General features: G+C 30.2%; 2 protein-coding genes across 2 annotated transcripts; one reads left to right on the top strand and one right to left on the bottom strand.

Annotated features, from left to right (window-relative positions):
* Positions 1-15,163: 15,163 nt before the first annotated feature.
* On the top strand, positions 15,164-17,286 carry LOC136233982 (stem-specific protein TSJT1-like). Its single transcript, XM_066023721.1, has 3 exons — positions 15,164-15,467; positions 15,561-15,801; positions 16,795-17,286. The coding sequence occupies exons 1-3, from the start codon at positions 15,253-15,255 to the stop codon at positions 17,113-17,115; spliced, it is 777 nt and encodes a 258-aa protein (XP_065879793.1). The 5' UTR covers positions 15,164-15,252; the 3' UTR covers positions 17,116-17,286.
* Positions 17,287-18,276: 990 nt separating this feature from the next.
* Positions 18,277-24,787, bottom strand: LOC136233288 (uncharacterized). Its single transcript, XM_066022908.1, has 12 exons — positions 24,383-24,787; positions 24,209-24,293; positions 23,516-23,646; positions 23,318-23,426; positions 23,138-23,152; positions 22,367-22,512; positions 22,080-22,260; positions 21,599-21,673; positions 20,846-20,962; positions 20,169-20,213; positions 19,809-19,907; positions 18,277-18,593 (listed from the first exon to the last, which is right to left on the bottom strand). The coding sequence occupies exons 1-12, from the start codon at positions 24,664-24,666 to the stop codon at positions 18,573-18,575; spliced, it is 1,308 nt and encodes a 435-aa protein (XP_065878980.1). The 5' UTR covers positions 24,667-24,787; the 3' UTR covers positions 18,277-18,572.
* Positions 24,788-25,370: the final 583 nt, after the last annotated feature.

Genomic DNA, 25,370 nt, shown 5'->3' with positions numbered 1-25,370 from the left:
TTCATTTTAACTCTTTAATACAATAATGGATTAGATTGTACTATTTATTTTGCAATAAATATTATTCATGTTTCTCAAAAATAATTATCTTCTTTAAAAGACAAATAAAAAGTCTCATAAAAAAATTTAGTGACTTAATCTTCGGGTCAAATACATGAATATCATAATTAACTATAAAATTATAACTAAGTCATATCACCAAATTTAGTTTTTAATATGTCATTATTCTCTGTATATTATGATTTTACACTATAATTTAAAAATTCTAGACTTTAATTCATAAATTATAAACCGTAGAAAATATATTCTAGACTTCTAATTTATAAATTCTAATCTTTAAAATATATTAAAAATACTGATTTTAGTAATTTAACATAATCTAAAATTATGACTTGACATAGTTGTAAATAGTTTTTTAAAAATGAATTTGTAATTTTCCCTTAATCTTATAGTTGGAATCAGCTTTTGTGTTTGGGCCGAATGATCAATACAGGCCCTTAAGACAATCGGGCCCTTTAGCTTTTTGTGTGCTTGTTGTGCCATGAGATCTTCAATACTCATTCTCATTTTAATCTTGGAAAATTATAAAATTACAAAATTATAAAATTAATATGTCACTTTTTTATATATTATAAAAAAAAATATGGTTTTATATTCTAATTTTAAAAAATTTAGATTCAAATTAATAAATTTTGATCCCTAAACAATATATCTTATACTTATAATTATAAGAAGTTCTTAAAATATATTAAAAATAATAATTTATTTAGTTATCATAATTTAAGTGATATCACTTGATATAGTTGCAAAAAAATTTTAAAAAATTAATTTCTATGTAAATTTCCCTTTAATCTTTGGTCTATGAAAAAACAATAATAAAAGAATAGTTATGTAGACAAAACGTATTATGATAGATTATTCATGCAAAAAGAGGATATTAATTTTACGGTAGTTAATCACCATTAAATTTAAATTTATTATAATTTTAGAATAGACATTAAAATTAGAGTTTTACTATTTACCGCTCTCAAATTACTTATCACCGCTTTCATTGGATAATTTTGCTCTTTGCATATATTTTTTTCAAAATTGGGAAAAAAAAATTTTGTGAGAAAATTCAAAATTTGGCCTAAACGGATGCGGCATACCGCCCGACCCATGGCGGGCACAGATGCCGCATCCGTTCCCGCCATGGGTCGGACGGTATGCCGCATCCGTTTAGCCAAATTTTGAAATATGTAAAATCGTAAAAATTTTAGTGACGAAAAATACTAAATCATTCAATTTTTTGTGACGAAAAATGAAAAATTCTCCTATTTTTTATGACGAAAAATGCAAAATCATCATGTTATATGTATTATTTTCACGAGTTCTTTGATAAAAAGATGTAAATCTTAATATTTCCGACTCGTAATCATCCATTTTCGGGGTTTGGATTGTCACACATCAATTATTTTCATAATTTCAATTATTGTTGTTCGGGTTTATGATTTTGGAGAGAGGATTTTCAGTTTTTGATCAAAATTATGAGAATGGTAAAAAAGTCCAACATGAGCGGTGATAAGTAATTTGGGGACGGTATTTAGCAGTTGACTTAAAACTATTGTAAAATTTAAATTTAATAAGTTACAAAATTAAGTTATGGACGAAATAAAAACCACAGTTGATTTTAAGAATAAAAAATTATTATTCTAATATTCTGCAGAGTATAGGTGTCACATTTTGCATGATTTTATTGTTTTGTGGCATTCAACTAAAATTCTTTGTTTAGCCTGTAATTATATAAAACCCCAAAATAAAAATTATACTTTCACCCCTAAGTATTTGTAGAAATATGTTTTTCAACTTAACTATAACATATATTGAGCTTGTACATGAAAATTAAAATTAAAATTAAATCAAATTATTAAAAAAAAGTAACTATAGTGTTTCCCTTAGTTTTACCTAATTCAAATTATATTTGATATAATTATAGATGATTATTTCGGGTCAAATACATGAATATCATAATTAAATACAAAATTACAAATAAGTCATATCACCAAATTTAATTCTTAATATGTCATTATTCTCTATGTATTATGATTTTAAACCATAATTTAAAAATTCTAGACTCCAATTCATAAATCATAAACCCTATAAAATACATTATAGACTTCTAATTTATAAATTCTAATCCTTAAAATATATTAAAAGTACTGATTTTATTAGTTTAATATAATCCAAAATGATGACTTGACATAGTTGTAAATAGTTTTTAAAATATGAATTTCTGTGTAATTTTCCCTTTTTCTCTTTCTAAATTTTCCATCTAATTGATATAACCACATATAAAGCCTGTTTCAAAAAAAAAAAAAAAAAAAAGGGTCAATTACATTAATATCAGAATTAAGTACAAAATTACAACTAAGTCATATCAAATCAAGCCCATATAAAACCCATTATGCAGAATGTCACTCTCTTTTAGGCCTTGTTCATATATGTCCTCAACGGCCCTACTGAGAGGTATTTGAGACATTATATTATATTGGGCTTTTTACATAAAATTATCCGAAATGGAAAATTTACACAGAAATTCACTTTAGAAAAACTATTTATAACTATGTCAAGTCATAATTTTAAATTATGTTAAATTAATAAAATCATTATTTTTAAAAATTAAAGTTTATAAATTATGGGTCTAAAAATATATTGTTAATAGTTTGAAATTTATGAATTAGGGTTTAAACTTTTTAAATTAGGTGTAAAAGCATATTTTATTTGGTATATATAGAAAAAAATAACAAATTAAGAATTAAGTTTTATTATATGATTTAGTTGTAATTTTATAGTAAATTATGATATTCATGTAAAAAGCCCGAAAATTATATATAACTATAAAATTACAACTAAATCATATTACCAAAATTAATTTTAAATATGTCACTATTTTCTATATATAAAAAATAAAATATGATTTTATATCCTAATTTAAGAGTTTTAGACTCCAATTCATAAATTTCAAACCCTAAAAAGTAAATCCTAGACCCTTAATTTATAAATTATAGTCCTTAAAATATATTAAAAATAATTATTTAATTAGTTTGATATAATTAAAATTATTACTTGATATAACTGTAGATAATATTTCAAAAATATATATTTATATATATCTACAAAGGTACTTCTCTTAAAAAAGAAAAAAAATATCATTTAATTATGGATAAGCTATAAATTTAGTCCAATAATTATTCAGACAGAATTAGTTCGTATATAAAATAGTGTAATTTTGAATTTAATGTTTATTGGATTATATATTTTCAACCATATTATTGGAATGAATTTCATCATTAATGCTAAAGATTGAAGATGGTCAAAATATGAAATTGTAAATGAAAAAAAAATCTCATATTCCGTTAATGAAACTTGAAATTCTACCATCTGGTAAATGTTATGTTTAAGATTGTATTATTTTGTACGTACAAGTTAAATTTGTTCAACCCTAATAACCAATGTCAAGTTTAGGGGGAAGCCGGTCTAGACGCCTACCTACTAAGGCCTCCAATTTCTAAATGTTCCAACTCATTTTTTTTACATAATTAATCCAAAACTTATTTTCATTGCAATATAATAATTATTGAAATTTCAATTATAAAAAAATTATCTTTGTAAATAATTATTACCTCGTATCTGAATTTAATAGAAATTATATATAGAAAATAAGAATGTAAGCTTGCTAAAATGGAATTAAAATTCAACAACAATATCACATGCTGTCTTTCTTCTATAATCAGTCTCTCAACAATAGCGGCATAATAAGGTACCTTCAAATTTGTTTCAAAACTTATCTCTTAACAATAAGGGTAAAGTAAAAAAATATGTGGCTTGCCCAATTTGCAAAAACATAGTATCGTGATTTTAAAAACATGAGGATATGCGGTTTGTATCGCTTGCGGTTGAAGTTTTTCTTTTTAGAAATGCAGTCGAAGTATTGAAGTCTTTTATGTCAAAAAATACTTGTTTAAATTAATTTGCAGTCAAGCTTTATATATAAAGTAATTTGTAAAGTCATACATTTTTATTGTTTTAAATTGCTCCATTTGAAGTAAATAGCCACGAAAATAATTCTTGACGGTATGTTTGAAAATGTAAACTAAAAAACTCGTATATCCATATCTGCAAGTTCTAAAACTATTGTAATTCGTTTGTAAAAAAAGTCAAATCATATGGAGTTTTTTAAATTGTAATATACCCTAACAATAATATAGTTATTGAGTGTTTCGTTCTTTGCAAATTGTATTAAAAGTTTGATCTTTATTTAGTTTTTATTGTTCACGTCAAGAATTAATTAAATTTTATACTTATTAAGTTTTACACCCTTCAATAATCCAATAATACCAATACAAAGATTGTTCAGAATCTAGAACAATACCGACCACCACTTGATAATCAAGCTCAACAACAAACCAACATTAACCCATTTTCCAAGCCGAATCCAACCCATAATAAAGGGCTCTATAGCTCAACAAGGACTGTCGAACAAATGCCTAGATTACAAGTGAGATCGCCCAACCAGCACCCATTTTTACCATGGATAATAGCACCGACATAGGCTAATCCTAGGTTTCCTTTACTAACTCCATCACAATTAAATTTAACCTCAACCCTCCTTAAGAGGTTTCCAACCAACTAAAAACTCCCAATAGCCACTAGGACCACTCTCTCTAAAAGTGACACGCTTTCGCATGCTCGTTTGCTTGGGACACAAACAATCAGTTTTAGAGTCAACCACACTAGAGTTGGGATCAAAAACCACCAAGTTCATCCATCGCCAAAGTCGCAAACTAATTGTGGCAAATAACACATGCCAACTATTGGAGTTCCAAGAAAAAGAACATCTCGAGTTTGGGCCAATCCAATCCTGAAGGTCCGCTGTAAAGAACTTTGTCTATCACTCAATAGAAATAAAAGGTAGCCACACCGAGTGAGCTAATGGATAGTCACGGAGGAGGTGGAGCGTGATTTCAAACGTAGGGCAAGACGAACAATGATCACACGTACGTAGATTGCGTTTAAGACAGATCACATTAGTGAGAAACTTGTCATTTGTGACCATCCACATAAAATAACGAATATGTTAAAAAAATGAGAAAGAAAATAGATCCAAAGAAATCGTTGAGAAAAAATAGAAGTATGTAAAGAAAAGTTAAAAGAAATAATAATAATAATAATTTTCAGAGTTCTTATAAATTAGTATCGTTGTTCTATGTCCTCTGCTTCTAATATTAAACTCATCCTAATATTCAAATTCACGCACAACTTTATATATAACTAGTAAACAACCCTTGCTTCGCTGCGGGAGAAATTAATTTAAATGGTATCAGATTAAAAATAGAAATTTAATTTGGATTATTTAAGTTATTTAGTAAGGCAAAGAATAAATTAAGAGGTGTTGTGGAACTAAGGCTCTGTTCTTTATCGCTGAAAAAAACTGAACTGAACTGAATTGAACTGAACTGAATTGAACTGAACTGAACTGAACTGAATTGAATTGAACTGAACTGAACTGAATACTGCTGAATACTGAACTGAATTTAACTGAATACTACTAAATACTGAACTTAACTGAATGCTACTGAACTTAACTGAATGCTACCGAACTTAACCGAACTTAACAATAATGATGATATTAGACTTTAAAATAATTTTCATGATAATATTGGACATTAATGAACTTATAATAATAATAATGGTTCTAATAAATTTAATAATATCAATAATAAATAAATATATTATTAAAGATAAAACTAAATTGAATATCAAATAAAAGCCCGGGATGATAAAATCTTGGCTCGATAAAAGCCTATGAAATTAAATAAAAATAAGTCTAATTTAAATTAAAAATACAAATTACATACAAACACAAATTTATATATAATTTAAAGCCTATGAAATTAAATACAAATCTTCATATGAATACAAACTCTTAACTTTTTATTTTAATTAAGGGTTAAAGTGCAAAAATAACGTTTTGGGTCAGAAGTAATTTTACCTCTAACGTCTAAAATGGTGGAATTTTATCCCTAACATTGATAAATTGGATAAATTTGAAAAATAATTCATAATATGGATGCAATTCCTAATTTTTAAATATGGATGCATACTTTAGTTTATTTTTTTTATTAAACCATATATACTTTAATAAACTATCATTTCTTGACTTTTATCTAATTTATAGATAATGATAAACTATAAATAATAATAATAATAAATAATGATAAATAATAATAATTATTATAATAAATTATATATAAATAATGATAATATAATAAATAATGATAAATTACTGAATACTGAAACTGAATGCTGAAACTGGATGCTGAAACTGACTGCTGAACTGAACTGAACTGAACTGATTGTTACTGAAATTAAGTGATAAAGAACAGGGCCTAACTCGGGACACAATCTCTTCCTCCTCCCGTTTCACTCACTTCAAACCCTGAAATCGATTTATTAAACGGCACAAATGCTCCTCGTTTGCTTCTGTAATTATTGCCCAATTTAATTGGACTCTCACAGGTATTCTTCACTTCTCTGAACACAAAAACTCCATCTTTATAAAAAAAAAAATCTCAAAAAGAAACAAAATTGTAGTTTTTAACCAAATAAAAGATTCAATTCAATTAGCATACATGTTTGGCCTCTGATTTTGAGTCTTGTCTATTGGAATTAGAGTTGATTTTGTTAGTATTTCAAAGCTGAACAGAGCTCATCCAGTTCTTTTTATCACTGATACCATTTCTAACTTTTCCGTCTCCATCTCCATCTCCGCCGGAATTTTCCTTCTCCGATACAATCTCCTCCTCTAACTCCTTATTACACTGCATTGCCTCTTCCTTCAATCGCATAACAACTTCAAACCCACAAAACAAAACCCAAAAATTCAACGACCTAATTCCCCAAACCCCTAAATTAATCAAAGGAAAAGAAAACACATCCAAAGAGGGAGCTCACCTTAAAAAGCATCAATCTTACTTATGAGAAGGATGTGGAAAGCAAGTGAAAAAGAGAGGAGAAAGGCTTGGAATGGGGAAAGAGCAGGAAACCAATCAAAGAAGAAGCCTAAAACGACGACGTTTTGCTGCTAGCTTGATAGGGGCAATCTGGAAAATAAATTAGAATAGAAAGGATAGAAAAGAAAGCCAAATTTAAGGGTACAATTAGAAAAAATTGGAAAAATAATGAAATTAATACTGTTCACTTGATTCACTTTTATATATATAGATAATTTTTTTTGCAAAGAATAAATTATATATAAGAACCATTTTTTTACTTTAAAAAAATTGATACAAAAACAAAACGTATGCTCTCTAATTCAATCAACAATTATTCTACGAGCTAAATAAAATAAGATTGAGAATTAAACAAAAATTGTATTGCATCAGGAATTAAATTAAACATCATTATATATATATATAAAAGGTGGAAATAAAATGACACTTGGTAAGATATTAAGGCATCATATTAAAACAGCACGCTGAAGCATCATTTTCTAAAGTAATTTATTTTTCAATTACTAAAAAATTCAAAGTGATAAACATTAACCAATTTTTGGAGATGTGTTATTCTCATTTGGTGCTTATCCTCAAAGTTTTATAGATGTATGAGGCACAATAATATAAGCATCGGCACCTGTATCCGCAAAACCCTACTTCATCAAAATTACCTCTGAACTAGGTTTAGCAGAGGCCGTAATTCCTCTTTCATCTCTTCCTTTCAGTCATATTCTATCTCAATTCTTTATTATTTTTGTCCATTATTCTATCACTTTGAGTTTATATGGTTGTTTTTTTTATTCTTCTATAGGTTATTGATGTTCCCGCATCTTCCCCTTTGAAGTCTACCAAAAAAGTTATGTCCTTGGATATTTATAGTTTTCTTTAGGATTATTATGATATATGATTTGTTTTTGCAGTAATTTTTCTCTTAATTGTTTTAGAAACCTTTTGTTTCTCAAACAGTGAAGTATTATTTTTCTACGTGATTGACTATATACTTCGTGTGTGAAATACGATTTTTCCAGTGCATTGTGTTCTTTCAATTGTATACATTTAAGCTTTATATTTAACTAACTACATGTAAAATAAGATTTTTTTTTTATTCTAATGGTGTCTTTGTTGGATTTGTTGTGACTTCCTATTTGATTTTGATTTTTTTATTTTTGCTATTTTTCAATTTAATGACTGATTTCCTTTGCTTGCATATCCAGTTTGTTTTCACTTGGTTCTTCTTGACCTCCATCAGGATCTTAGGTAAGACCAATTTTATTTTTCATAGCTTTAAGTCTTGATTGGTTTTAATCTCAATCTTGGCAATGATATTGTTCACTCTAACTGTTAGAACATCTCCAACAACCTCCTAAGTTGGCTCTTAAAGTAAAATTTGAAGAGGGAGAATAAAAAATCAGCTCCAACAGCCTCTTAGTGGCTCCTCAAATCATTAAGAGCCTCTCCATCCTCTCTATTAATAGAGAGCCTCTCTCCACCTCTTAATGTCTCCTAACTTATTTTTTATTAATAATTTATTATTGAAGATTCTCTCTCTTTTCACTATTGGTAAATATCACAACAATTAATAATTTTAATAATAAAAAAATAAATAAGGAATGAATATAAGAAGTATTGTTGGAGATGATATGTTTTAGTCACTCTTAAATCACTAAGAGTCAATTATTTATATTATTTTTAGGGAGTGCACTAAGAGTCTCTTGGAGATGCTCTTATGCACATTGAGTTTTAGAAATTTCCAAATCCACTATAAATTTCAAATCTTTGAGGGCATAAAAGAGAACTTAGGTTCTATAACCAATCTGAGATTGATGCTCTTGAAACTTAATTTTATTGATTTTGCACTTATATTTTGCCAACTGATAAAACTTTCATCTCATTGGGGTTTGGGAAAAAATGCCCGAACTTTAAACTGAAACCAAATAAATCAAATTGAATTTTCTAGTATTTCTTTTCTTCATTTATCTCATTATATATTAGTTGCTTTCACGGATCAGAATTCTTGCATTTTATGATGATAGTCATGAGAAGACAAAGATACTTATGTAGTAGATACAATAATTTTCTATATAATTCTAAATGATAATGGTTTATATACTCATCTACATTGTTATTTGCTTAAAATTAGTGCATACAATTATCATATTGATTTCTTTTGTTGATTTTCTTGTCTTAAAAATTAATTATAATATTTATTTATTCTTTTCTTTAGGTTAAAGATCTACTTTTTAAAATTTTGAAAGTTAATTGGAGATGATTGTATTATATTTTGCTCTATAAAAAATAATCTAATTGATAGATGTCCGGAATGGAACTAAGCGAAGTCCGTTTATTATTAGAATTTGAATTAGCTCTATTACTGTTTTGATCTCTATCATTGGTATTGTTGCTTTCCTTTCATATTTTGCTCTATCAAAAATAATCTAATTGATATACATATAATCTGCTTATATTTATTTAGTGCTACTTGAAATTTTCAAGTAATTGAATAAAATAAAAAAACAAATATAATTTTTAACTTTTTTTATTGTTATCTTACTGTCCTTTCATAGGAGTGATTTTTTCTGGCTAAAATGACCGGAATGATTTTTTTGAAATAAAAATGAAGTTCAATAATTTTATTGAAACAAAATGAAGTACGGTAATATTTTTGAAACTAATTCCAAACTTAGTAATCATCGTACAATATACCCCTATTATTATATAATAAAATGTTTATTACTTGATTAAATTTAAATGCGCAACTCATTATAACAAGCACCGGTGAGTAACTACAAATTGCTTGGTTCAAAATATGAATTATTGTATATTCCGTGAGTAACTACGAAGTTGCTTTACCGGTAAGGTTTTGTAAATTTTGCTGGTAAGAGCATTTCCAATTGAGTATAATGAACCACTCATTATACTCGTTTATTAAACTCTCTTTCATTGGAGCGAGTTTATATATTGAGCACTTATCAATAAATAGAATTTAACTATTGGAGTTAAATAGTTTAATAAAATAAAGTTTATTAAATAGATAATGTGACATGTATATTGAGTTGTTGTGGGTATTAACTATTGGAGATAGGGTTGTAAATGAGCCCATCCGCTCATGAGCGGCTCGACGGTCGGCTCGATAAAAGCTCGGCTCGACTCAGCTCGATTTGTAAACGAGCAACTCGTGAGCACGATTTCTTTACTCGGTTCGTAAATGAACCGATCTTGAGCAGGCCAAAGCTCGGCTCGAAAGCTCACGTATAACAAATCCCCGTAATTATCTCCATTGCTGTCATAGAGCCGTAGATTCATCATGGTTTCATCTTTTTTATTTTTTTTTATAACTCCTTCCATTTTAAATTAATAGATGTTTTGTAATTTTTGTCCATCCCAAATTATGGAGGAACTTTATTTAAAAAAAATTAATTATTTTTTTATGACGAGAAAAAAAAACAATTATTTTTAAATCCTACTAATATATCCTTTATTCATTACATATAAAAATCAATAAAATACATTAAATTAGTTTGAGGGATATAAAAGTTAATTTTACCTTAAGGTATTAGATATATATTCAATTTTAAAAATCAATTTTTATTTTCAGATTTGGATAACATCTGAATTATCATAAATAAATATATATTTTTTATTTGAAATACATATAACATAAGAAAAATATTTAATAATTTAATAATTATCTTATTTAAATAATATGAAAATTCATATCTTTTTTCCGAAAAGAATGCAATTAATAAGTCTCTACTGGGCAATCAAAGTTAAGTACAAATTGTAAAAAAGACGGAACAATATCAAAAAAACATGAGACAAGAATAAGAACGAGAGGGCTTCGCTAAAGAGTGAGCCACCTCATTCGTTTGTCGCCTTACAAAACAAACAGAATAATTGCTGTTAAGAAGAAGAGAGCGACAATAAGACACTAACAAGTCAAACTCTGATACATCGTCAGTTCTGGAATTAATAGCATTAACCACAGATTTCGCATCCGACTCAAAAACCACCTGAGTATATCCCTAAAATTCATATCCCATTTATTACCAGTTAAATATGGATTTATATGACAAAATCTTGAAAATTATGCTGCTCAGGTTATCCACGTAGACATTTACCAAAACGATTTTTAATCTTATCCACTGTACAGTCAAATAAGTCAATGAAATTAACGTGGGTATGCTGACTCAGATAACAGTCATTCCCACTTCAGCTAGTTCCACACCTCTTTTTGGATAAGATATTCTGACAAGCTCCTACTATCCTTTTACCCAAACAGACCTCCTTCTCTGGCACGTATTAATTAAATAATAAAATAATAATAATGGCAACATTGAATGTGGGAATCACTTCCGATTTTTTTCACACCTACTCAAGTAATTTTATATGATTTCTTTTTATTTTAAATAATTTACATGTGATCATGAATGCTAATATAATATTGCTATACATTTAATTGGAGTTTTGAGGGGCTGTTTGGGAATCAGCTGTTAGCTGATTATATTAGCTGTTACTTGATTATATTAGTTGATTTGACTAGCTGTTTGTGTAGACCTGTTTGGTAAAAATTAGCTGATTGATAATAGCGGTTTATGCAAAAAGACGAATAAGGGCATTAATTTTAGCGCAGAAAAAAAGGGAGTCTATCTATTAGGGTTAAAGAAGTCCATTAATTTTAATATTGCAAAACGCTAATTGAAAAAGCTCTTTTTAAGAGCTTTTTCTAAATTAGCGTTTTCATCCCAAAACTCTCTCCCAAACCTCTCTCCACCAAACACTCCAATCAGCGGTTTCAGTGGTCAAACCTTTAAAATTGGTCAAAACCGCTATTTTTATCCCAAAACGCTCTTTACCAAATAGGGCCATTATTAATTTAATATAGGTTTAAAGCACTTTTTGGCCATTAACCTATCCAAAATTTGTGTATTTGGCCCATGATCTATTATTTGGTCACATTTGGCCCTTGACCTATCAAATTAGATAAAATTCAGTCCATATTAAATGGAAAGTTAACTTTCTTGTAAAATTAACAGCAGTCACCAATACAAAAACCACACATGACATATAAATAAAATTAATTTTCAACTAGAGATGGCAACGGTAACTATTTTTACACAGTAAAAAAATCCTAAAAACTTTTTCTAGTGTTCCGATAGAGTGAAAATTAATTTTATTTATGTGTCATGTTTCATTTTTATATTGGTTACTGCTGTTAATTTTCCAACACAGTTAATTTTTCATTTAATATGGGCTGGATTTTATCTAATTTGATAGGTTAGGAGCCAAATATGACTAAATAATAGGTCAGGACCAAATGCATAAATTTTGGATAGGTCAAGGGTCAAAAAGTGCTTTAAGTCTTTAATTATAACATATTATCTATATTATTACCCAAAGAAATCATTCATATGAGTATAATTGAAGTACAAAATTAATTTCTTAAAACAAAGTACAAAATTAATAATGCGATATTTAAAAAAAAGTGTTGTAGTTAATACTAATTATTAACCATTAATAAAAAAAATAAGATAGATAGGATGTATAATTATTTTTTTAATATATCAATTTTTCGGTTCGAGAGTAGATCTTCTCCTAATTAAACTTTCTACGCACATTAAAACTCGAACTAAAGATTTAACTTAATCGTTTTGAAACTCTTAACTATTCAAACCAGTCTTAATTTAAATGTATAAAATGCACTTCCTCTCCATCTCCGAAGAAAGCCATTTCTCAATCCACGAGCCACTCCACGTGGATGAGGTTGATGGTTCGTGGGCGGCCTCCCTTAAAGCGGGGGCCTGAAACTGTGGAGGGTTCGCACTGGATCATACCACCTTGGATTACAGTGTGCCTTGAAGGATCGGCGGAGGAAAGGACCTGGGATCACTTCCTTTCATTGGTTCGCCTCCTTGGCTCGTTGATGGCTTTATTCCTTCTGCCTTTAGAGAAGGTAAAGTGGAGTTGAGGAAGAGAGTCAGTTGGAGGACTGAGGGATCACTGCTGAAATAAGAAAGAGATAGAGTTTTTACTATTTTTAGGTATTTTTTTCCTGTTGAACTTATTCTACGTGATCTAAACTCACGGTAGCTCAAGAGTAGGAAAGCATATTACAGAAGCGTGCTTTAGGAAGTGTTCGATGCGTTTTCACATAGTAAGACACTTTATACTTTTATTTCCGCTAAATCTTCAAGAGAAAATGTCTTTACTTAGCTTCACATATAACTTACCATCCTCTTCTACTAAAGAAGTTATTTATTAATTGAAACAAGCATGATAATTAAATGGATATCTGAATCCCTAAATTTAATTTTTATTGATTAAACTTTTGATTTTTTAAATAAATATATTTAGTTTCTGATCAATTATTTTTTAACACATTAAATCTCTAAATTTTTAAATAAAGACGTTAAGCTTTAGATCAGTGGAGAATATAGGATTGCTCGGTTGGTGAAGTTGATTTTACAAGTGGTATGTAAAAAAAAAATTTAGAAAAGACATAATAGGTGGAAAAATTTAGAAATTTAAAAAATACCTAACAAGGTAAAAAAATTAAAAATTTGGATTTAATGAAGATCTAACAGATCAAGAAAATTAGAAATTTGGACTCAGAGAGAGCCTAACGGACCCAAAAAAATTGAAATTTTGGATTTAGAGATGACTTAACGGAATCTTGGCTAATTTTGAGGTACTAATATAGCACCTTACCTAAACTTTTTAGAAACAGAGGGGTCAGAATCACCACAACCTTAAATTTTATGAAAATAGACGGAACTGAAACTACTCGTAACTATAGTGGTTCTCCGCCTCTACTTTTGGTTACTTGTTTTTTAATACATTAAAGTTTTTTTAAAGGGCTAATTACAAATCTAACCCAATTAGAAGGGTCCATTTACATATCTAACCCACTTTGCTTCAATTTCACTAAATTAGACACTTTCATCCACTTTAGACAAAAATGCCCTTATTTCAATTCATCTTCTTCCTTAATCTCTTAACGTCTTTTTATCATTCCAAACCGATGAAAAGATGGTGGTTTATAGATAGAAGAGATTATGTTTCGTTCAACCTTTGAAGAATTAGTGTCTGCAGAAGAGGATTGGGATGGAAAGTTCAAAAAAATGAGAAATAAAAAAAATCTAACAATTAACTGCTGTGATGTCGCATTTGTGACGAATTCGTCACAAATACGACAAGAGCTGTCGCTTTTGCGGCAGCAGCTGTCGCATTTGCGACGAAATGCGATAGCTGCTGTCGCATTTGCGACGAATGTGACAGCTGCTGTCGCATTTATGACGAAATGCGACAAATTCGTCACAAATGCGACAGCAATGGAGAAAAATGGAGAAAATTGAAACGATACTGTTACAGATAAAGAAAGAGGCAAGACCAGCGAGAAAAGCAGACGTATAAGCTAAAAACATACCATTTCTATGAGAAATTAAATATAATACTTCAATAATCTCAAAAATCGCCAACTATTGGTATCAGAAATTGAAAAAGATGAACGGAAGAAGAAGTTGAAACAAGATGAAGAAGAAGAAGAAGAAGAAGAAGAAGAAGAAGAAGAAGAAGAAGAAGCGGGAGCAGATAGGTCGATCAAAAGAACTAAGGGTAATTTTGTCCAAAATTAATGAAAGTGTCTAATTTGGTGAGATGGAAACAAAGTGAGTTAGATATGTAAATGGATCCTTCTAATTGGGCTAGATTTATAATTAATCCTTTTTTAAATTATCTAATTATACATGTGATTTATTTAGTATGTCACTATTTTTAATACGTGAATTAAATTGACATACCAAATAATTTTTCAGCTATTTTATTTTAAAAGAACAACAATAACCTAATAATGCATGAATGCATGCTAAACCGAGTTGGAATTATTTACACCCTTACCGTGTTAATGCCTTAAAAAATCTCAAGCAAAAGTTATTCATTTATTTATTTTTAAAATATTTGGAGTATGGATAAAGATGTCCAAAAAGGGGAAAAGACCACATATTATCCAAATCTAAGATAGTACTAACTTTTCAAGTCTCAACAACTAAAGCGTCCTCCGAGCCTATATTAACGGAGATATGGATAATGTTGCCACGCATCCAACATCTCTTTTCTCTCTCCTAATTCACACTATATAAATCACCCCATTTCCCATCTTTCCATCACATCATTATCATCAATCTTTATTACTTCTCTTAATTAGTGTTTGGTTAGCGAGAAAATGTTGGCATTATTCAAGAAAGGTTTAGTGAATCCACCAGAGGAGCTAAACAGTCCAGCTCCATTACAATCATCAACAAAACCAAAGCTTCCTCAAGAAATTTTGAAGAATTTCCAATCCTCAAATAAGAATAACGCACTCTCTATTGGTTTTGGAGATGCTGCCGTTCTTGCTTATCTTCCTCCCCAAACACCTTCTAACTCCGTTCATCACAGGTAATTAATTTATTTTTATTATTATTATTAAATCAATGATGATGTGGAAATATATATTGAAATCTGATTTTCTTTTATTTTTTGGAAATGCAGGAATTTCTGTGGGATGAATGATATATATTGTATTTTCTTGGGGAGTTTAAACAACTTGTGCAGTCTGAATAGACAATATGGGTTATCTAAGGGAAATAACGACGCCGTATTTGCTATTGAAGCTTATAGAACTCTTAGAGACCGTGGACCGTATCCAGCTCATCAAGTGCTTAGGGATCTTGAGGGTACTTTCGGGTTTGTCATCTTTGATTCCAAGGCTGGACATGTCTTTGCTGCCCTGGTAAGCCTCCTATCCTAATTCTTGCTTAGGATACTAATTTTAATTTAGGGATAAGGTAATAAAATGGGTTTAAAGTTTTTCTTTAAGGAGGTGACAATTTAGTTTTAACCTACAAAATATTTTTAGTTTAGACTCAAAGTTTGTGAAATGTTGTCAATTTAGTCCTGATTAACATAATTTAATATAACTTGGATTGGTATCATTTTATAAATTGATGCATCAAGTTCAACATACTAACTATATTTATTACCATTTCACAAAAATGTAGAAATTGGGTCTAAATTGGTCATCATTTCACAAAGATCTAAAGTTTGGGTTTTTTTTTTTTTTTTTTTTTTTAAAGAAAAGTTTCAATTTTTAATACATTCTATAGCAATTGAGATTAAAATGATGTTATTTTACATTTAAACTAGAGTATTTTGGTACTTATCCTTTGTATTGTATGATACAATAATACAATTTATAGATAATTTATTTAATGCTTATCTATTTTCATTCTATTACCGTTTAGTATTGAAAGTCAAAAAGCAGTTTTGAAAAATAAAAACAAACCGAAACAAACGGGCATTTTATTTCTCTTGATAGAATTAAGAATTGCTTCTAGTTTTGAAATGGGTTAACAGAATTAAAATATGTTCATTTTATTGAGATTGTTAGTTGATCAATTCTAGGTAAATATTTTTATTCTACTTTTTAGAGAGAAAACATCAAAAGTAATTTCGAAAATGGTAACCAAAATGTATATTAAGTACATATCAATTTTCAACTTGATATCCGGATACTAAATTAAAGTGTAAAATTGATATCCAAATTTATGTTATCAGTTAATTTTAGAGCCCAAATTGATTTTTAATTCGCTTACAACACTAATCGAGCTAGATCTTCTTTATATACATAAAAATTGGTTTAGAATTAGGGTTGTCTGCTTAACACGACTGAATTAACACGATTATGACACGAAAATCTGTCTTGACATCCTGACTGTCCTTACAGGGTGCAGGAGAAGATGGGGTGAAGTTATACTGGGGAGTAGCAGCAGATGGGTCGGCAGTGATATCAGACAACTTGGCAGTAATAAAAGAAAGCTGCGGGAAGTCATACGCACCGTTTCCAGCAGGATGCATGTTCCATAGTGAACAAGGTCTAATGAGTTATGAACATCCAAGTAGTTCAATGAAGGCAATGCCTAGAATAGATAGTGAAGGAATGATGTGCGGAGCTAATTTCAAGGTTGATAATCAGTCTTCGAAGATTAGAAGTATGCCTCGTGTTGGTAGTGAAGCTAATTGGGCTCTTAGCGGTTCTCAAGCTTGATTTCAACCCATTCAAAATGTGCATAAAATGTTCTTGAATTAGTTGGTTTTAATTTTTCTGTGTTCTTACTTTAGTTCTAATTTTAAATCCTTGTGTTTCTATTGTCATTGTTAAGATTTAATTTTGAACCTTTCAACTTGTGAAAATATGAATGTTCTTGTTTATCTTCAAGTATCATCCGTAAATTCTTGCCTTCTCTTATGCATAATGGATCTATTTTCTTGGTGTTTCAAATGTGGGGTATTTAGAAAAGTCATTGGGATTTTTCTGAAGAAGAAAGAATTGCAATTCTAAAGCCTGTTTTGTTTTATTCGGTTCTGCATCCGTTTTGAAAGCTTTTTATATTTATTTTAAAGTATACAAATAATATAGGTAGTTTATCCAATATGTAAATAGATACATGTCGTTTAAAAGTTTGCAAATATTATTCTTATACATCGATAAAACACGTTCCAAAACACAACCTTCTAAATCAAAACCATAAATCATATGTTACGTTTTTTTACTAATTTAATAGTTTATGAGTTAAATTGACATTTAAATTTTTATTTGTATAAAAAACATATCATATAGATTTATTTCTAACTTTTAAATTTAGACAACACAATACCTTTGGCCTTTCTTTAATACATAAAACTTATTTTGAGTCAAAACCTTTCGGATCATGATCCAATTTAAAAAAGAACAAAAAATCAAAACTTGTGTCTATTTAAATTTGAAGACACATTTCAAAAAATGTAATATGTTTTATTCATAAAAATATATCATATTTTCATTCATTGGAAAACTTCCATGATCTCTTCCCGAACCAAACGTGAATCTTTCGATTCATTTGACTCTCCTGAATGAATATTAATTATAAAAAATAAAACCCATTCTCATACTTTTATAAATTTATAAATATAAATTTATTATTTATATAAGTGTTCAAGTGTTCTATATTTTTTATTATAATAAAGTCCAAATTTGCCCTTGGAAGTGGATGTTTATGTTTACTCTTAACGAAATAGTAAAAAAATTGTTATAACATTTACTTAATAGAAAATTTAAACAAATTGGTTTATTATTTTATTGTAACTTTCAAACATTAATTATATCTAAAATATTCAGCGTTACTAATATAATTATAAACAACCAAACCAAAATATCAACAACTAAATCTTTCACGTATAATTTAATAAAAATAATAATAAAAAAAACTACCTAAATATTGTTTCCCAATTTCTGCTTCAGGTTCACAGGTGAAAATCAGTTTGGGTTCTATTGCATTTAAAAACAAAAAAGTACAACTAATACAGACTTCAGGAGCCAAGAAAAACATTTCAATAATTCTCTCAACTAAAGTGAACAACAAGAGCTCAAATTCTGAGATCCAAGCTGACAATTTTAGGAATAATTTAATAATTTGTGCATTAGAAGATCTCCACAGACCAAACTGCTCCAACTTAACTGCTAAATCAATTTACGTCTACAAAAACCTGCAATATATGGAGTCAAATCAGAACCTATTATGTTATGCATCAATTGCTTGAATAGATTTCTCTACTCAAAATAGCCTATATGTGAAGTCAATGGTGCAACCAGGATAGGTTCTTCAATTACGGGTCAAAATGGCCCCTATAGTTGACAAGCCGAATCAATTTAGCTCAAATTGAATTTTAGATATCAACATAGTCCTAAACTTGACTATTTGACAAATTAATCCAAATACAATCAACCCTTAACTGTGAAAACAAAACAGTAAGCTTTTGCGTCCTACGGATGTGAGCATATATATATTTGACATTAGAAATCAGTTCTTGTCCACTAAACCCTGAACTTTTAATATCTTGTGCTATTAGAAGTAAAAACCGTTGCCATCTTTGGAGAGTTTCTTCAAGAATTTAAGGTGTGGTGGACAAGAAATGTTTTCTAATATCAAATTTATGTAATATCAAATTTATGTATGTCCACTTTGTTAGGATACAGAAGCTTGTTTTATTTCTCACATCTCACGGTCAAGGATGAGACTAACAAGGAGAAGAGCTGATTGTACTCAGGAACAGATTCAAGGGCGGCCACGGGAGGCTTGAGCACTTAGTGATTGCCAGAAAATGCAGAAAACTCTATGGAAGCTTTGTACGAAGCTATTTTTTAATGTAAAAACACCCATAAAAATATGAATTGAGTACCCATAGGTCACTAGAAAGCACCCCAAATATTCTCTGTCAGTGAATTCTGGATCATAACTGATTGTACTCTGGCTAATTTGTCAAAGATTGCCAAGTTTAAGATTAACTGATACCTAAAATTCATTTTGGAATAAATTATTCTTCTACATCCAATTTTAGATGAAAAACTACTTGTATAGATATAGATATGCATGCAACTGTTCCCGAATCCAAATAGATTCAACTGACTCGAGCCTTGCAAGGAATCAATCAATTTGAGTTCTAAATTTCAACAATTATTTAGTGGGCTAAATTTAACTTTCACTATTGTTTCACTACAGACACTAAATTTCAATTTTCTGTTATAAAAATTTAACTGAATAACAAGTAAAAAGTAGGCAAATTTGAGTGCCCGTCACTTTGTATACTAATACAATTGCATTAGAACTAGAAGGCTTCAGGCAAAACAAAATTAAAACCTTAACTTATAACATCCAAATGGCAATTCTCTAAAATCACAGCACAGTAATGCAGGAAACTAACCTCCAAATCAGGCAACGGGTCAAAGGTTTTCTTCTCTGTTTTGTCGAACACTGTGATTCCTGTTATTCTCTGGACTCCAAGTTTAGTGGCAATCAAATTCTGCAGAAAAAAAAAAAAAAAAAAAAAAAAAACAGGACGAAGAAAACAAATCATATTCCATTCTCCATAGGTCCAAAGTTTGCCAAACATCAAAAACACTCTTCTGTGTAACAACTCCAGCTCCAGACCTTATGACAAACTCTGAATGATAACATTTCCAACATCATGAACTGCTGAAAACTCTTTTCTTGCAAATAATTTAAGGTTCACTCATACATGAAAATGTACTGTTTTAGAAACAAGGATTGGAATTATTCATACCAAGTGGAATTCAGTAGTTCCAAATGCTTCCAACTGTGATAATTCCTGTGCACATGTTCCACATCCAAATATCAGTACACACAAAAAAAAAAGAGGTACTACATGCATTTCTGAAAAGTATTATCAAAATATAAACCATAATCCTAATAATCTTTAACAAAATAAACCATGTTACCATTCCACTCATGCATGAAAAACGTGTAACAGTTAGGTTCCCTTTTAACTGAAACTATTCTTCCAGAAAACAATTTTCTTCTTTTCTAGTGTTTGGATCAAAAGGAGATCAAGTCAAAGGAAAAAAACTTCTCATTTTACAAAGGAGAAGTTATTTTTCAAGAGGGAAGAGAACAAACTAACATTAATTGCTCTCTATCAACCATAAATATGTCCTTACAGTCTTACCAAACAGAACAAAAAGGAAAAAAATAATTTCCACAAAACAAACAGAGCCTTAATAACAATACTAGTTATATTGTCTTAGCTCCAGATTTTTAACATACAATTGAGGTACACAACAAACTTGAAGTCACTGTTGGCAAGTAGAAAGATCATCTGTTACATCAAGCAAATGCAAAAAATGCAGCTATGCAACTAAATGTTTTTAAGCAGAACATAACACCAAAAATTACAATAGTTATAAGCACAATGTCGTCAAAGGCCAAATTAATCTGCATTACCATCGTCTGAAGGCCATTTATCATAACAGCCTCGTCATCCTGCAAATCACTTTGTGATAACCAAACCTCAAAGGGGCCCAACGCTTTTTCAGTATGGTTTCTCATATTCAAGTGGACCTGCAGAAAAGAGACTGGTTCACTTCCCATATGAATTGAGAAAATCATTTAAAAAAATGCAGATTACATCACAATAACAATTTTAAGACATTAAAGCTGCAGAAGAAATAATATCGTTAACAAATTCCTAATTGTAACTAGATTGCCTAGGTGTCTTTTTGGTGGCTAGGAATTGTAAAAAGAAAGGATATGAGATTCTATGTGTTCTGTAACATCTAGAAGTTTCTTACTAGCATTTCAAGGTTTACCAGGATCATGTGCATTTGACTTGAAGGTCATATTTGGAGTTTATTTCGTTATAATACTAAGCAAAAGATCATAAGCACCAAAACCAAGGTCAAATTCTCTTCATTTGAAATTTCTCTGTTAAAATGGACCCTTAGTAAAATTATCAATAACTCCTTTTTAAGAAAAACCAAATTTATTTGGATTGAATCATCATTGGATGGTATGAAGAAAAAACTAGTGAACGTAATAGAAAATAAAGTTGCATAATAAGATGCCACTATTTCAGACGCATCTCTATAAATCCAAGGTTCATGAATACAACTTGAACTATAGTAGATTACAATCCTTGCATCCAGATATTTTATCCAAACACAATCACAAGAAATGTATAAATTGAACTATAATTACCAGAAATGGTTTATCCAAGTTGATGACTGATGGAATTGCCACAATGCTCAATTCAATTTCTTTGTGTGCTACGGACTGCAGAAGGAAGATACAAAAATCTAAGTACAACATCCTCGCAGAATGTCTCGAAATCTCATGCATGCATAAGAAGGCAGGAGGGCAATGACACACGTAGGTAGACCAATGTGTATAGCATCTAAAGAGATGATATCATAAGCAGGCAATGAAAAGTTTCAGTAAATCTGCAACTACATTACATCCAACGTACTTTCTTTAACTATAAACTGTAAAAGGGAAAGGCAAAGCACAGCCATGCTGAATTGCAACGAGTTTCACCCATGAAATTGAATTGCACACTAGGTTTTTTACAAAACATAATTGCATATAGGACATGATTGTGGTTATCAAATAAATGCACTTATAAAGAAATAGTTCTAGTCTGTGCTCTGTCAATTACTGTTCAATGTTGAAGCGAACTTACATTGCCAAGAATTTGTTGGGTCTGCAAGCGACCAGATTCACCTAAATTTGTACGCCATGTTATTTGAAGCTTACCGAGAACATTACTTTGTGCAGTGCCATGTGAAGATAACCGTAATTCATAAAGATAGTTATGAATTCCTCCACCAGATCTAATGAGAACAGGAGGCTTGAATACCTCCCTGTCACCGCATGATCAGCACAAATGTATTAATGGAGCATGATCAATTGCACGAATGACTAAATATAAATATGAAATTTATCATCCTAAAAAATATATGCACAGACCTGGTTAGAGAATTTTTCTCATATTGGTGTTCATCAGCTTTTAGTAATTTTGCACTCCAACTCTGAGTTGGCTCAAACTCAACTTGGTCCATATAAAGGTTTGTTTTTGTATGATTTTCAATACAAGCCTCTAAGAATGTAGTTTCCTGAGATGGAAGATGTATAAGTTACAGAAAAGATGAAAAATTGCAATGAATGCCCAAAATGGTTATACAAAATTATTCATTTAGAACACAACACTAAAATGAATGTTAATTTTATTCAACTTTTTCTGTAGGTTGTATCCTCATTTGTGGGATTTCCCTGATTGCCTCTACATCAGGCGAAATTGGTTATTGCCTCAAAATTAGGTAGTTTTGCTTCAATCTTTAGTGTTGTATCCAAGATTCTTTTTCCAACACACAAGTTAATTTGTTGTATTTCTACATCTAGGATCCTAACTATTATCAATACTTCTTTAAAAGGAATCACTGAAAGCCAATATTACACCGTTAAAGGAAGAACAATAACCTTGATTCAGGCTGCCTCAAATCTATTTCAACTTTGTAGAACTCAAATGTGATATTGAGACCTATTAATGCATAATTATTTCAACTATGGATAACTTAGATAATACTGAGTGAAACGTTATGAAATTTAAATCTATTGGTTACTTTTGTTCTTAACTTTATTTGCACCCAATTTCCATCAATGAAAACTAAAAATCACCAGCATGATTCTCTGGAAAAGGATCATAAACTTACAATACAAGTTGTAGTCAGCTGAACGTACCTTGACAACACGGACCTGCACAATGAAAGGAAAACATATCACATTAATTTAATTTCAATCATTCTCATGGCCCATGAAAAATGTAGATATTCATATCAGAAAGCAACCATAATTTTGGTATAAAATCATGTGTAGTAATTTCCACGAAAGTGAAGTATAGATGATCCACTTGTACTATACCTTTGTCCTAACTGAAAGTGGATTCGCCACGATGAACTTGAAAAACTGTGGAAGATATTTACGTTCACGGTCACCATCACCATCACTGTAGTGTGCGGTGCACACCAACCTAAAGATTTAATAAATGATAACATTGTCAAATTAGAGAAAAGCCGCGAATTCAAATACATTTTGTTCAATACTACAGATTCCACATACGTATGAGCTCCAAGTTCCTTCACATCATGTTCCACAATGAAATCATAACGTCCTCCAGCACGAATTGACTCTACAGGGGCTTTGGAGGTGTCCAATAGAAGGATTCTCTGCCTTTCTGTTTGAATTTCTGCCTAAAATTGAAAAAAAAAACTTTACTAGATCTCAGGTACAAAATCTCATATTTTATGCATAGAAAATCTTGATTCAATTACACTTTATTGAGAATGAAAAAAACAACCCAAAATAAAAAAGTAATCCACATCCAAGGGAAGTTCTTGAGTGATTCAACAGCAAGAGCTAAAGGACCAGTTCAGCAGAGTACAACACCGCACAAGTGCACCTGCTTACAAATAGCAGTTTGCTAAATATAAATTATCTAAAATATTAATTAAATAGTTCTTTGGTTCTTTTTTCCTCTTTCAAACTTCCCATTACAACACTATACGAGACTCGTCAGTATCAACTTCCAGAAATAGAAAAGAAGAATTAAGCAAAAGGATAAGACAACAATCATCAGGCCAAGGAGAACTGAATAGTTCCAAAACAAGCATTTTGTAACAATGGTGTGAGGCAACTCAACTTGAGTAACAACTAAATTTCTATGTTGTAATGCACAATTATCATGAATCATAAAATAGATAAACGATATGTAAAAACAATAACAAATGAGATAGACAAAAAAAACTTACTCACCTTAATTATAACATCTCTAACCTCAAAATTGGAACTGTTATTAATACTTATATAGCTGCAAAACGTCTCCCCCAAATATATAGCCCTGAAAAAGCAATCAATATTGACAAATGAAAGAAGAAGGAGAAGGAAATGTAATCTGAGAAAGAGAAGAAGATGATATGGTTATGATACCCGAAGGCCTGAGGGAGGACGAGGAGACCAGTGAGGCCAAATGAATCGGAAGGGTGTTGGAGGAGGAATCTAGAGCGGTAGCTGAGATCGGATATGTCAGTGTTGGTGACATGGCTTTCGATAAGAGGAGGAAGCCGTGAAGCAGCAATTGGATCGTCGAATATGTCCTCGCCGACGATTAGATCGGCAGGATCCAAACGGAGAGGAGCATCCACGTGGAGGGATGGTTTGCATAATCTCATAACCCGAAAGGCCAGTGAGTGAGTTCCTTGAGGTGTGCTCATGATTTTCACTATCAGTTTTCCAAATTCAGAACTCGGAACTGATTAGAGACTAGGAGAGGAAGAAGATGACCGAGCTGGATGGCGGATGTCGTTTTGAAGTAAGCATGTCGTTTGCCTAATGGCGTAGGATAATATTCAATACTTCGAACATATAAATTAGTTTAAGCAAAAAAGCATACAATTTAAGACTAATTACAAATCTAGCCCAACTAAAATGGTCTATTTATATATCTAGCCTACTTTGCTTCCATCTCACCAAATTAGACACTTTCATCCATTTTGGACAAAATTACCCTTAGTTCTATACCATAGATTCTTCTTCTTCTTCTTCTTCTTCTTCTTCTTCTCTTCTTCTTCTTCTTCGATCCATTTTCTTCAATTTCTGATACCAATCGTTAACGATTTTTGAGATTATTGAAGTATTATGTTCAATTTCCCGTAGAAATGGTATGTTTTTAGCTTATATGCATGTTTTTCTCGCTGGTCTTGCCTCTTTCTTCATCTGTAATGGTATCATTTCAATTTCCTCTATTTTCCATCATTTTTCTCCATTTTCCTCCATTGTTGTCGTATTTCGTCACAAATGCGACAACTCTTGTCGCATTCATGACGAATTTGTCACAAATGTGACATCGCAACAGTTCAATTGTTAGATGTTTTTTTTCTTTCTCATTTTTTGAGCTTTCCATCATAATCCTCTTCCG

Source organism: Euphorbia lathyris, chromosome 6, assembly GCF_963576675.1.
Source record: "Euphorbia lathyris chromosome 6, ddEupLath1.1, whole genome shotgun sequence".
NCBI lineage: Eukaryota > Viridiplantae > Streptophyta > Magnoliopsida > Malpighiales > Euphorbiaceae > Euphorbia > Euphorbia lathyris.
Note: the sequence above shows the minus strand (reverse complement) of the source record. Positions and strands in the feature narration are given on the sequence as shown.

Excerpts from the sequence above, each read along its gene's own strand:
- LOC136233982 (XM_066023721.1), top strand. The coding sequence starts at position 15,253 with ATGTTGGCATTATTCAAGAAAGGTTTAGTGAATCCACCAGAGGAGCTA. Across the intron at positions 15,468-15,560 it reads TCTAACTCCGTTCATCACAG|GAATTTCTGTGGGATGAATG; the intron begins GTAATTAATTTA and ends TTGGAAATGCAG. Across the intron at positions 15,802-16,794 it reads GACATGTCTTTGCTGCCCTG|GGTGCAGGAGAAGATGGGGT; the intron begins GTAAGCCTCCTA and ends CTGTCCTTACAG.
- LOC136233288 (XM_066022908.1), bottom strand. The coding sequence starts at position 24,666 with ATGAGCACACCTCAAGGAACTCACTCACTGGCCTTTCGGGTTATGAGA. Across the intron at positions 22,261-22,366 it reads GAGAAAAATTCTCTAACCAG|GGAGGTATTCAAGCCTCCTG; the intron begins GTCTGTGCATAT and ends ATGCGGTGACAG. Across the intron at positions 20,214-20,845 it reads TAAATGGCCTTCAGACGATG|GAATTATCACAGTTGGAAGC; the intron begins GTAATGCAGATT and ends ACATGTGCACAG.